At 41.5% G+C, this 13,885-nt stretch overlaps 2 protein-coding genes and 1 long non-coding RNA gene across 3 annotated transcripts in view; 1 reads left to right on the forward strand and 2 right to left on the reverse strand.

Annotated features, from left to right (window-relative positions):
• The window catches only part of LOC137474428 (tyrosine 3-monooxygenase-like), a 26,892-nt gene extending 21,586 nt beyond the window's left edge, over nucleotides 1-5,306 (reverse strand). Inside the window, exons 1-3 of the mRNA XM_068190997.1 lie at nucleotides 5,111-5,306; nucleotides 3,169-3,257; nucleotides 1,047-1,114 (exon numbers count right to left, since the gene is read on the reverse strand). Coding sequence (XP_068047098.1) covers nucleotides 1,047-1,114; nucleotides 3,169-3,257; nucleotides 5,111-5,306 — 353 coding nt within the window. The remainder of the gene's footprint in view (nucleotides 1-1,046; nucleotides 1,115-3,168; nucleotides 3,258-5,110) is intronic.
• The window catches only part of LOC137474429 (uncharacterized), an 18,194-nt gene extending 4,586 nt beyond the window's left edge, over nucleotides 1-13,608 (forward strand). Inside the window, exons 2-4 of the long non-coding RNA XR_010999354.1 lie at nucleotides 5,158-5,339; nucleotides 10,143-12,822; nucleotides 13,484-13,608. This is a non-coding gene — a long non-coding RNA (uncharacterized lncRNA). The remainder of the gene's footprint in view (nucleotides 1-5,157; nucleotides 5,340-10,142; nucleotides 12,823-13,483) is intronic.
• PAH (phenylalanine hydroxylase) overlaps nucleotides 10,511-13,885 on the reverse strand; it is a 32,132-nt gene continuing 28,757 nt past the window's right edge. Inside the window, exons 11-13 of the mRNA XM_068190996.1 lie at nucleotides 13,608-13,741; nucleotides 11,355-11,470; nucleotides 10,511-10,787 (exon numbers count right to left, since the gene is read on the reverse strand). Coding sequence (XP_068047097.1) covers nucleotides 10,744-10,787; nucleotides 11,355-11,470; nucleotides 13,608-13,741 — 294 coding nt within the window. The 3' untranslated portion in view covers nucleotides 10,511-10,743. The remainder of the gene's footprint in view (nucleotides 10,788-11,354; nucleotides 11,471-13,607; nucleotides 13,742-13,885) is intronic.

Here is a 13,885-nt window from a genome sequence, read left to right on the forward strand (position 1 = left end):
GCTGTGTTTCTGGTTCACAGATGGAATTATAGACCTCCAGGCTTGCCATCACCTCTGCTGAAGGCAATCTAGCAAGCAAAACACAGTGTGTGCCTGGAGGCACCCTCTCTGGAGGATGTGATCAGCTCAGCAGCATCACAGAGAAGCTTTCAGAAACCCATGAGCACAGAGATGCCCAGGTGCTCGCTGCATGGTTAACACTGATTCTCTGATGGATGGTCTTTTCTCCTCTTCCTCACTGTTGCTTCTTCTGTAGCTCTGAGTCAGTTCAGTTCTGCTTTTGGGCTGTTCTGAGCTCTGCTGACTCTGATATTCGATGGAAAGAGAAAACTGTATTCAGAAGTCTCACAAGACTTTGGAGACTTCACCAGTTCTTGGATACCATGAGGCTGATAAGCCATGACCAGTTGTACCTTCACTTTTGATTTACCCTACAGAAGGCAGCGTAGTTCTGGTAAAGTTTTACACATAAAGGTAGAAACATTTCCCATCTGGAAATGTTTCCATTTGGAAGCTTTTCCAGTGACTAAAATGAAAATAAAATGTGATCATTTTATTTTAAATGCCAGCATTTATGAGAACTGAAAGCTTTTTATGTTTTTAGGTAGTTAGTGTCCATTGACAGAGACACTTAAAAAAGCAAATAACAAAAAGAAGTAAATCGCTTTCTACTGTCAAAAGTATGTTTGTAAATATTGTTCCTCAAATTTCCTTGAAAAATATTAGCCTCAGGTCAGCACCAAGTCCTAAAAGGAATTTGAAAATTGAAATGAAAGGTCATATTGCAATCACTTCTGCTAAAACAAAATCCAGCGCTGGACTGGGATATGTGAATGCAGTCATCAGATCTTTTGTCTTAAAATGTATTTGCTGTGTCATCACAAAAGTCTACTTCACATGGACTGAAAGCTTTTGTGGCTGAATTTTGTTGTCTCAAAAGTGGCCCCACTGATACATGAACAAAATATGTCATCTCTGACATTTCTTGCACGTCAAGTCTGACAGCGTGGAGCGTTGCACTTTGCTTTCAGCAGCTTTGTACTTACGCTCTGTAATTAAAGGCCAGGCCAGCAAAGAATGCCCTCCGCTTGTTGTACTCCAGGTCAGAGTATCCCTGGGCCAGAAAATAACCAGGAAAAAGGTTTACATTATGAGAGATCTGTGGGCATAAGTAGAAAGCATCAGAACCACCACTGGATGTGTGGAAGTTCCCTACGCAGTTCTCACTGCCCATTTATTACTATGTTGTGATAAAGACAGACTCAGTGGTATCTGTTTAAAGGGGACATTTACTGAATATCAGCATTTTCTTTCTGCTCCTTCTGTGTTTACTAGAAACAAAACTTCAAGCAGGCTTTGCCAGCTATTGAATACGCATACAGACACGGAATAACATTCATTTTAATTTTGTATCATTCATAATAGGAACTAAAACTTAAATCTGGAACTGTGTGCTAATATAACTCATAAAACAGCATTGATCAGCATCACTGTACAAATATTTATTATTCTAAAATATTCAGAATTTACTGGAACCACTTTGTATACTGCAAGCCAAATTTGTCCCTTAGGTTTATTCACATAATTTTTAGTGTAGCAATAATACCAGTAACCCTGCAGTTAATGAGTGTTGTGTGGATGAATCTGAGGAAAGGGCTGGATCCTGAGAGCATGTTTATTACCTCATGTGTTGTGGATAATATGTTCATTCAGGTGCTTGTCAGTGGCTGTAACAAGCCCATGCAAAACACACAGAAAGCTGCTGGGCCAGATTCACACAGATGCTGTGACATCCCAGCTTTGTCCCTGTGGGCCCTGTACCCACTCTCTGTGCAGCAGGAGCCTCCCTGGGGGACCTGCAGCCAGTGACAGGGTAGCCCAGAAATCAGTGTCACAGTGACATCAGTTTGATTTTTTGGGCCAGTAAAGAACAAACTGAAGGAGTGCAGAGAAACAACCCAAACTGTCTATTTAGTAGGAAATGTATATGCAAAATGTTTGCTGAGCTGCCTGTACATCAGCTTCTTTTGTGCTTTCCTCCAGCCTCTCCATTTTTGAGCCCTGCTCAGAAGCCTGGTAAATCAGCCCACACTGTGCTGACTTCTGCCACAGACAAGTGATGTTCAGTGCCTGAGGTAACTTGTTTTCAACTTGTTAGGTATTTCTAAATTGCACTGCATTCGGCAATTTAGATTTATTCCCACTCCATACTTCAGTAACTCAGCACCACTGTTGCTTTCTCTCAACCTCTTCAGTGCTCACACCTTCTATTTGGCAAAGGATGAAGGGAACCTAGTCCAGTTCAAAGAATTCCCTATGTGTGCTCATTTATCTAATGAAAAACAGCCTAAGAGTTAGCTCAGGAAAATTACAAGCACTTGGACTGTTTGTATTAGAAAGAAATAAGGAAGAATGAAAGATGTCCTGCTTAAGTAGGACATGAAGCTCTCCTAGAGCATTATAGTTGAATAAGTGATTCTCAGAAATAGAAGATAGACTTATAGACTTGGGAAGGTCTATTTCATATTACACAGGACTGTATATAGCTCACAACGAAACCTGGTGTAGGTTAAGGAAAGGGACTAAACAGAATTCAGACAGGTAGAGAAGAGAATGACAAAAAATGCCTTGTAGATTCTGTTGACCCACATCTAATCTTCACTACATTTCTCAGTGCAAAGTATCTCTTATTTTTGTCATTTCCATGCATTGCTTCTTTGTGATTCTTGACAGAATAAAATGCTTCTGTGACCTGACTTGTCAAGTGACAAATGACCTTTTGGGGTCCCTTTTGTGTCTGTGCCTAACTCACATCTCATCTGTACTAAAGCTGGGAAACTTTGATGAGAAATAAGTGTTAGATTGTTTGTTTATTTGTTCCCAGTACTTTGCCTTACTATCATCACTAGAGCAGGACTCTACAGTGCATTTTTCTTTCCCTCTCCTAGAGTTTGTGCTTAGAGCGTGGCTAAGAGGGCACACATAAAGCTGTTACAGTAAAACCCTTTTTGTGGTCCATTCCTGCAGGGATATATGCAGTCCCTAATTCCACTGAAGATGAGCTTTTTCTGCCCCTGTGGTGTTTTTCTCTTCTTTCATGAGTATTTCTTTATTCCTGAAGTTTCCCTTCATCTTTTAAAGATGAAATAACAGTAATGTTAAACTTACAGGGTGACCATGGTCCAAATTGGGGTCATATTTAGTGATCAGATGGTGACACTTGTCCAGATCTTGGATTTTTCTGGGGAACCAGGGCACTGGAGAGAAAGCAGAAAGAGTTAAATGAGAGAGAATCAAATAAATTTTAAAGATAAAATAAAAGCTGTGCTGAAGATTACAAACTTTCTTTTCATCAATATCTAAGAATAGTCATATCTACATGTTACCATGATTGTCACACATCTCAGTAGTTGACTTGCTTCCTGACCAAACTGGAAGATTGGATGAAAAATTATCTGAAATTAACTTGCTGTGATAATCTCTCAGTTTTAATTAGTAGAAACAATTTTTAAAGGCAAAAATATTTTTTAGATCAAATGTGGGTTTTGTTTGACACAGGACAACAAATTTATTTCTACATTCTGGATTTAAGAATATATTTTGATCTTGTCTAAAAAGCAGTCTTACATTTTCATACCTTTAAAAGTGAGACAATATTTTAAAAGGAAAACATGATATTTATAAAATTTCTAGAAACCAAAGAGGTGAAGAAGAATCTTCAAGTTTTTTCCTTCTGGCTCATTATTTTTTCCAGCAACATTATTCTTTAGCTATATTTCCAAACAGCTTCTTTCTCATGAAGTTGGAATCTTTTCCAGCAACTAAAATGAAAAAACAATGTGATCCTTTTATTTTAAGTGCCAGCATTTATGAGAAATTAATTTTAAAAAAAATTGCTGGAAAAACACAAAGGTGATATTGCTTTCCAAGGCCAGACTGATGCTGTAATCAGATTTTCTGTGTTACAACTCAGAAAGGTCCATTTGGGGTCACTTTAATCTCATACTGGACAAGATATCAAACATCTCTCTATTGAATGGTAAATTTAACTTTTGCTGTATTATATTAGATCCAAGCACATCAAATTTAGAGAAGTACAAACCTAAAAATACTCATGGATGTTGGGGAAATTATGTAATTTTCATGCATTACAACCAATTCTGTGATAAGTAGGAAGAAATACCAGTCTGACAGACTGGTTCTGCATGCAAGGTACCTTTCCTGCCATCTATTGGCATATTCCCTCAAAACCTGTACCTGATCACAGCTGCCCCAGTGTGCCCCCATACACATCTTGCCTGTTCCCTACAGGAAAAAAATATAAACGCACCCTCTTTTAACAGTCCCTAGTTTTTATTGTAGTTCCAAGTCCTGGCATGTCTGAAACCTCTCAAATCCCAAGGAAATCCTAAAGAAATTCTTCTCCAGCTTCAAAACCCTCTTTGGCTTTCCTGATAACAGTGATGCCCTTTTCATATGCCCACAGATCCTGAGAACAGCTTGGGGAGGGCTGCCTCTCATTGTTAGCCTGACAGTGAATTTCAAACAACACCCAAAGGTGCCCAAACAGCACTGTGTAAGTTAAAAATGCTCTGGGAATATCTGTCTGGCCTTGTCAAGGGAGGGGAACATGGCAATTCCATTCTCAGAGAACTCGGTCCATGAGCTGGACCCTCAGCCTTCTCATCTGTCGTCCTCAGGATTGTATTAAAGGTCTCTAACAGCTGTATTCACCCATTCCTGCCTGCAAACAGGAAAAATAGCTGTCTGCCTCTGTGTTTGTCTTGAAACAATCTGTTCTCTGCACAGCTTTTAGCACAAAATCTTCCTGTCATTGAGGAGTTTCTAGTTTCTCCTCAGCTTTTTGATCTGCTGTTCTATCCTTCCCATCTCCCTCTTTGCTGGAACAATTCTCACCTCAGTTCCACAGGCTATGATGAAGTGCCTCTCTTTCTGCAGCAATGGCAGTGGAAAGCAGCCATGCAGAGACAAATAATGAAGGCCCACTCACTGGCTTTCCAGACAAATGGAATTGCTATTATGAAGCTGAAGCTAAAACTAAGAAAGTTACTCCAAAAGAAGTGCACTAAGAGATGCATACATTTCTTACCTTTGTCTTCTCTGCTGGTTTTCACATCCTTTGCTACTCTCTTTAAGGAGGTGATAAGGATACCAACATCAGCACTGTGAACTTCACATTCAATAAAAACGTCAAGATCATCCACAGAGTTCTTGGGCTTTTTGGCTCGACGGGTTTCAAAGTGATAGATTTGAATTTCAAACATCTGCAAGAGCCAAGTGTTCATACGATGAAGCTTCTCCAAAGACTGGAAATCCACGTAAGTCTAGATACATTTCTATAATGTCTTTGAAAGGTGACTAAAAGAGGTATTAACTAGAAGTACATGTTAAGTAATGAAGTCCAATAATGTCTGGTTTACAAAGAGCTAATATACGGACAGAGCTAAAGATTAAACACTATAGCATTGGGTAGAGAAAGAAGGAGATGAAAGATGAGATACTGTTGACTGTAGAATTTCATCTGTGCAGAAATAGCAAATGAGTGGCTGAGTAACTTAAAATCCTGCCAGAATGAAAGCAGACCTATTGACGTATAATAGCGCCATAATCATTAAATAATTGTGAGAAATAAGTAACAAGCACAATAGTTTTCTTTAGAGTTATTCATTTTCCCAGATAAGAGTGAGCACCTGGTAGGGGTACTTCAAGTGTCGAGACTGCATTATGTCTGTGTTGTTCACAGCTCTTATAGTCTTTGTATCTCCTGCCAAATATGTGGAGAAAATTCACTGGCTTCTAACTTCCCCACAGTCTGAGTGCTTGAAATGCTGGCCACCACAACTGCTAGAAAGAAGCAACTGATTGCTATCTCCTCTAAACAGCCCTTGCATGAAATGGTGATTCTTCTAAAAGCCTGTGCCCAGATGCTCCCTCCCTCCAGAGCATTCTCCCTCTTTGCCCACCTCTCTGAGCAGCTGGAGCAAAACCAGTGAGAAAGGGGGAAGGCAGCATGAGGTGCAAGTCAGGCAGGGAGCAGGAGCAGAGTGAGAAGGGGAGAGATGCAGACTGGGAGACATGAAGGAGGCAGAGACAGAAGAGAGGGCTCAGCAAAGGAAGGGGATTTTGAGGTCTGTACCTCAAAGACTTCAGCTGCCTTAGAGAGCTCAGTCTTCCTCACATTGTAGAGTGTAAAGGTCAGGATGAGAGATGCTCTGTCATCCTCCCTGTTGGAGTCCAGGCTGCCTTGGCTGTTCAATGACTGCATGCCACACATCTCCTTCTCCTTGTTGGCCTCTTCTTTAGGGCCTGACATCCCCATCAAATCAGTCTTCATTGGGAGATAGGGGGGTGAATTGCAACAGCCAGCTATTGAGTGGAAATGGCTGAGGGTGTGAGAGCAATGGCCAGGGCAATTGGTGGAACTGGAGATGCAGTGTGTCAGTGTGTGGTGAGCTCAGAGCTGCCAGGAGCAGGGACACAAGCTGGTTGCTGTGTGTTAGGTGTAGGGACATTTATGTTGGCCGTGCCGGACACGTCAAGGGAAGCCGCCTGTGTCGGATGTGCGCAAGAGCCCGAGATGGCCCTCCTTCAGTGGGCAACTTCAAAGTGCAGTCCTCCTGCTCTGTTTGAAGGTATCTGCAAGCTCTTCAGCCCTGGAAAGGGGTTCCTTTGTGGAGAGGCAATCAATTAGCCCAAGCTCCATTTACATCTCCCAGTCTGGACTGACCTGCAGTGTCTGAGGCTGTTCTTCATCCTTACTCTCTCTTACCTCACTGGCACTCTCTCTGTATTGTCTATATGTCTCTTCTCCCAGATCATAGCCCCATCTAAGTGCTGTCTCCTCTGCACAGACACAATTCTGGGAGTATCAGAGAGACCTCAGCTAGAGTCAGAATCCATTGCCCACTTCTGAGCTTTTCCTACCCACAGGATCTGAACCTGTTCTATCCTACCCCTCCAAAAGAGGAGTGCTACCTCCAGGCTATGTTCCTCCATTGGAACTTGTTTCTGTCGCAATTTTATCTCCAGTGAAATAGGCTCTCAAAAAGACCAGGGTCACATCTTTTTTTTGGGTGGCAGGATAAGTTCCAGGGAGATTTAACTGCTCCTGACAGAGCAGGCTTATCTTCCCTTTCCTTACACTTGACATCAAAATATTATTTCTGGATATGAGCACCCATATCTTCATACCTTGAGTTACAATGTGCCAGACCCCCTGTGAAGGTCATCCTGCAGGTCCAGAGATAAGACCACACCTCTGGCCTCCCTTTGCAGATGGAGCCTTTTTTTATATGTCCCTTAGCTTAACACCCCATAGTGTTATTGTGCTCTTACCTCTTCCCTGGCCAGGGAAAATAAACAAAATTTTGTTCTCTAGGGATCACAACAGCACCACAACTTCCCTTGGGTTAAGAGAGAGCACTGGGAAGGTCTTGATTTCCTCATCTATTTCCCTGCTGACAGACAAACCCAAGGTGAATTTTGCAGCACTGTGCCTGGGAGGGACATCTCAGCATCCTGGGGAATGTTGGCTCCTCCAGACCTCGGGCTTTGCAGAGTGTGGTGAGTGCCAGCCTGGGAAGAGGGGTGTCCCAACCATGCCAAGCCTGGGCCCAGGGTCCATGGGGCAAGCCACTGTCTGCCATGTAGAACCCATCCCTGGTGCAGAACCCATCCCTCACGCACACTGCAGCACCCTCCAGGCCTGGCTTGTGTCCCCGGTGACTCCAGGGGGGCAAGGGGGCACCTCAGAGGTGCTTGAATGGCAGCTGCAACTGAATTAGCTGGGTGTAGAAATGGGCTTAAAGAGGAAAAAAAGCTCTTCCCACTCCCACATTTCCCCAGCAGTGGTGGCAAGGCTGGGAGCAGGAGAAGAAGGCCAGGTCTGATCACCACAAACAACCTGCCCTTTTTTTAATCTGGTACCATTGCAGGTATCTTTATCCTCTATGAGCAGAGTGCCACTCATTTGAGATAGATGCAGCATTAATACTTTTAGTTTATTTAAGTTAATTTAGATGGTTACACCTGAACATCAAAATGTCTTCTCTGACAGCTGCCAGCATGGTTTGAAGAAGCAGAGGGAGTTTAAAAAGAATGCATTCCTGTAGACTGCTGCTGTGCCTAATCCCTTTTTCAACAATTTCTGCATTCTTTGGGCACTAGAATGTCCCTTCTCCAAGGCTGCTGTCAGATACAGGCATCTTAAGACACCCAGAGGAGTCCACCAGTCCAGACTGGTGTCCCTTCATCACATTCATTGACCTGGGCCAAGGTCACCATAGAGGAAAGGGCCTCACAAAAAGCTTCTTTGATCACCTGAAACCGAGCTGGAGATAAGGACACGAAGAAATGTGATCATAGTGGGGTAGAAGTGAGGAAGGTTACCTAAAAGATTAGCTTGGGGTAGGTTAATCAGAGTAGCACCCAAGGACTTATGGAGTATGTAAATGTAGAACAAGCTGGGCTTGGCTGCGCATTTCCAAGTAATGGCACACATCAGGAAGTGTTTATATCAGTCTCATAATTTGGCTGGATGAGTGACAGTCAAGAGAGCCTTTTTCTGTTTTGGGTAGCACCTCAGATGGGCATTCCCTCCTACCTGGGTATTTAATCCTGGTTGACTTGGATGCTTACCATACAAGGAGGATTTACACCAGTCCGATAATGCAAAAAGCATTTTCTTACACAGCTGGAACTTTCTTTAAGCATGGAAATAAGAAGTCACCCATTAAGGAGTACTATTTAAAATGTGATTTATTTATAGTATTTAAAGTACTTAGGTACAAGATTATTTGTTTTGCGAGAAAATCTACTTTCCATACGTTTCCTCTGCTTTTAAAATGCTGAACATTTAATTTTTTTCCCATCTGTCTTGCTGAGCAGCCATGCTATGCTGCTTTGGCTGGAGCTATTGCTCATTTAAACCTGCATTAAGGGACAGAGAATCAGACATGTGGCATCAATATTCTCTAACTATTCCACTTGCACATAAAAGAAAATCATGAATCCTGAGCTCCTAATATCACTATAGAACTACTGCTGCTGTCATTCAAGCCAGAAGCAGAGAAGCTTGGAAAGCTGTCTGAGGATTCGTTTGAAAGACTTTACCCTTGGGATGAAATTGCCTCTTTGTAGCATACAGTTACCTCATGGGTCCTATTATATTAAGAGATAAAAATATGGGCTACTTTCACACTGAAAATACATGTCAAGTGGGATTGAAAAATCCAGAGAGACATTGTGATGAGAAAAAAAGGAATAAAAAGCTACTGAGATAAAAAAGGTTACTTCAAAGCAGCAAAATGATACCATTTTGCATAAATATATGTCTATTGAAAAGGGTTCCAGCTGGTATCCTTAAATTAATGTTATTACCCACCACATATATAATGAAAAGAACTGTACTTTCTATCTTCCTAAAAGATGATTCTTACATTAAAGCAGTATTGATTCTCAAACTATAAATACAAAATTAGTACCATTACAGGTATGAGACTCATGGGCTTTCGAATCCTTCTCTATATTTCAATCTTCTAACAGAAATGTGACCCCTGAGCCATGTTAAGTGTCATGATGCAAAATTGCTTCAAGCTGGAAATGCAGTTCAGTTTTGCTTTGCTCTATTCTACTCCAATGTTCCAATGCTGAGTTCTCTCCTTCAACCAGGGAGCTACAAGGAGGCATTATACAATGTGGACCAGTCCAAGAGGGCAATTAGCTGATTTGAGTGAAATTTATTTGTTAAATACAGAAACAGCTTCCTGAACAGCAAAACCCTTCTCTCTCCATGCTCAGCCACTGTGTTAAGATGGAGCCACCTTTGGTTCTATTTGCTGATTCAGCTGAGATATACTCCAGGAAAAATAAAACTGTTTTCAAAAAAAAAAAAAAATAAAAAAAAAATAAAAAAAAAAAATTAAAACTGAGATGGGCAGTGGAGATACAAAAATGTGTCATTACTTAGGACCTGTCTTGAAATATATCATGTTTGGGTTTGTCTAAATGCAGGCTTTCCACGGCTTTGGTGGGGACTCAAGCCAAGATACAGTGAGTTAGGAGCTGGAAGGCTCCAGCATCTTCAGCTGAATTGTAACGGGCACTTCGTCTCATTTTCCAAGGGGCTGGTATCCACCTTCTATGTTGTGAGACTAGAAAATTAAGAGACACCTCTCAGGAAAGGACACACAGAGAAAAAAATGTAGCCTTCACACATCAGCCATCCACCGTGAGTAGCTGAGTATGCCTGTTAAGAGAAATCTCCCCTTGTACCCTGAAAGGTGTAGAGCTCCAGACACCATGAGAACCTCAGAAAACTGGGAGGCACTGAGTGAAGAGTGACTGTGAGAGAAGGCAAGGTGGATCACTGTTCATCTTTGACATCCCATCCCTGGTCCCAGACCTCACAGGAGCAGCAGATTATGCTTGGTATGGTGAAGACCTTCTTCTGCTAACCTTTGGCACAAAACATATACAGACTTGCCCCAGGTTCCCAGGAATAAGGTAATTTTTATACATTAGTAAGAAAAAAATGGATTCGTGTCTAAAGGCCAGAAGAGTTGAGGGTCACCTATAGATGTCTGTTTATCTGCTAATATCTAATAATTAAGATATATAACATAATTATTGATACAGTTCACTGGAAGATAATAGACTGAGGCTAGATCAAGACTGGCACTTGCACATGATAGCTTCTAGTCACTAGCAAGTTACAGCAAATCTTCATTTGATCTTCTGGAGGGCATTGCAAAGGATCCCAATCTCACCTGCAAAGGAAATAATCAGAGCAGTTAATTCCAGAACAAGTTCATTTCTAACACTCCTGGATGTTTTTTACCCTTTATATCCACTCTCTTAAAGAATAAGGTGAGTACAGAAGTGCTGAACTGTACATGTTTATTAGGGTCTTACTGGAGCTAGGTCTGCAGAGTCATCCCTTTGCCTTCATTAGCCACAGAAGGCTGGCTCACAGGATCAGAGGAGCTGGCTCTTAGCAGGCTAGCCGATGTGAGGGGGAAAATATGATCAAAGCCATGCTTCTCCTTCACTTCCTTACTGAAAACAGCTAGGATCCACCTCAAGGCCATCTGCCACTTCCTAGCATCTCCCCCAAAACTGGGTTTTTCAGATTTAACAAGTTACAGTGAAATGGAAATGCTTCTTGAAGCTTGGCTAGAATTGAGAAGTAATTTTTTCATGAGAAAGGAGATGTGTGCTGCCTTATCTTGGATAGGCTCAGAGCATTAAATGCAACCAGATGGAATCCGCCTTGTGGTTCCTATTTCTGACCCAAGTTTTGAGGAATTCAAGGTAACAAATGTACAATTCCTTACTATTGATTGTGTCAGCTAAGTTCTTCAGCTGCTTTGCATTGTCCAAGACTTCAATCCTCTGTGTGTAGGGATTATACCGAACAGAGAAAGGACGAGGGATTGTTTGAGCAAATTTCCTGAGGGGAAAAAAAAACAAATGTACAGTTCAATTTTTTTTTTTTTTCACGAACTCTTTTCTTGGTGTGTGCATTTGTTGATTGTGGGGATAAGAAAATCTATGAGAGGAAATAACAGAAATTCCTACTGACTGATCTGAGACCTACAATGTTCTGCAACACACTTGAAATGGCATTTGTCCTTATCACCTCTGTTTTTTTTCTGAACAGGACTAACTAGGCTATTGGCATGGCAACACTGCTCCTGGTATAGGCCAACTATGCAGCAACTGGGATCTGCCAAGCTTGAACACCTCATTTTCCTGTCATTCATGCAAAAGGTAGGAATCTAATCCACGTCTGAGTTTCTGGGGAATTAAGGTCAAGGATCTACATCATCCTGGTATGCCAAGGAGCAAGTAGATGCCTAACTTCTGGCATGGTCTAGCTCTTAAATTACCTGGTAGTTTGCAGGTAATTTAAGAGCTAGACGATAGTTAATCGAGTGAAGCAGCATTCTCTGTTGCAAAATAGTTAATACCATGTCAGAAGCATTAAGATTTTGGTGTCTTGGGAAAATATTAATTTGCATAACCACAGAACTGCGGAAAGAAGGGCTCTGAATGGGATGAGACGGGCATAGCTATTGTTCCAGGCTCCTTGTAGACCCCAGCAGGATACTGTCTTATATATCTGCTTTGGATTACTGAAGTTATTGCTGAAAGAGGAAGGGAAGCACGCAGGAGTTGATTATGGAGCCCCACTACACAGACTGTGACTCAGCAGGGTAAATCCCATACGCCCAGAACAGTGGAATATGCTGGATGCCACCCCCACAAAGCTTCTTCAGTTTAAACCTTATTATTAACCTTATTAAGGACATTGTCTCAAACAGGACTCAGTATGAACAGGCCACAAGGTGTGACAGTGAAAAAATATTATGTTGGTTATGATGAATTTAGCAGCATCGGTCTCGTTTTTCAAAGAGGAGAGATCACATTAGAAGATGGCTTTCCTAAATCTCAGCTGAAGGTAAGATCCCAATTAGAAGATGAATGCCTAAAGCTGTCAGTCTCAGAATAGTTTTTCAGAAAGGTATTCTGTTACCCACACACACACACACATGTCCAGATGCAAGCCTCTAGCACAGGCACTGGACCAAACCCCAGAACTTCTATTTCAATTTAACCACTTTTTTCAATTTGGTCACTGAAGCAAATAAAAAAAGCTCCAAGATATTTTGTTGCAGCTAAATGAGGCAGCATTTTCCACTTCCTCAAGGAGCTTGCTACTCAGGGATGCATACAGAGAAGGCAGAAACTGTGTGCAGGATACTAATCACACAGCCCAGAAGAGAAGGCCATCTTTCCCAGGTATTTCCTGAGAAAAGGGCACAAGGAAAAGCTCCAGGCTTATGACAACTAAGGAAGCAGCAGGGGAGAGAGCTAGGAAGACCTCAGATCTGGGGACCCTGAGGTAGCAGAATATCTTGGGATGCAGAACAATTTATCTTTGAATGGTAGAAAGATAAGGGACTGCAGGTCTGGGACAAGGCTGTGTGTGGCATCTCCAAGTGAAAAATAAGTTGAGTGTGACCCAAGGCTAGCCCCCAGTGGCTTGACTAACACCCAGAAACATGGTAGTGCATTGGTGTTTTAACAGGAATAGAAATGCTGTCAGGGTGAAAACCAAGCTGAACCCCAACACAGGCTGAGCCATTCCTTTTCCAAGAATCAGAACTGAACCCTGACATAATTTCAGAGGAAAAGGAGTAGATATTAGATTTTTTTTAAAGAACTAGTAATTCTATAATGGTAAAGTTACTTGGTTTGCATTGATTAGCCAGATTTGACTTTAAATGTCAGTATAACTGCAATTGAACAGATAATTTTTTTTTTTTGTTGCATTTTGGTTAGACAAATGAAGTTCTTAGTTACACTAAGCACAAATTCTTGGCTTAATGCTAAGGTATATTAATGTTACTACTCATTTTTGCCCAAGATTTGAGGATATAAAATGTTTATTTTCTTTAAGCATTGCACAGATTTTTCTAATGCCTCTCAAAACATGATTGTCAGCCCAAGACCCTTAATGGCAATGAGATCCACTGTAATTACAGCAGACAAGAATAGGTTCTTCTCTGGAATGACTGGAGTACCTTAGCTTTTCTTTTGCATCTTTAAAACTTTCAGCAACATAGTAGACAGGCTGGAACTCAGTAACACAGTACTTCTGCACAGAAGTCTTCTCCAGGACAAGAGGCTGAATCTCAGGCTTACTTGATAAACAATACTATGAACAAAAAGGTAAGAGATTTATTTCAGTGTAAGTGTTTGAACGTTCTGTGAAACAAATGAAGAGCAACTCCATTTCAGACAGGGAAGAGTTGCTACTGTAGAATACAGTGATAATGTCACTTACTGGGGAAGAAGGAGG

The sequence above is a fragment of the Anomalospiza imberbis genome, chromosome 5 (genome assembly GCF_031753505.1).
Source record: "Anomalospiza imberbis isolate Cuckoo-Finch-1a 21T00152 chromosome 5, ASM3175350v1, whole genome shotgun sequence".
Classification (NCBI taxonomy): Eukaryota; Metazoa; Chordata; class Aves; order Passeriformes; family Viduidae; genus Anomalospiza; species Anomalospiza imberbis.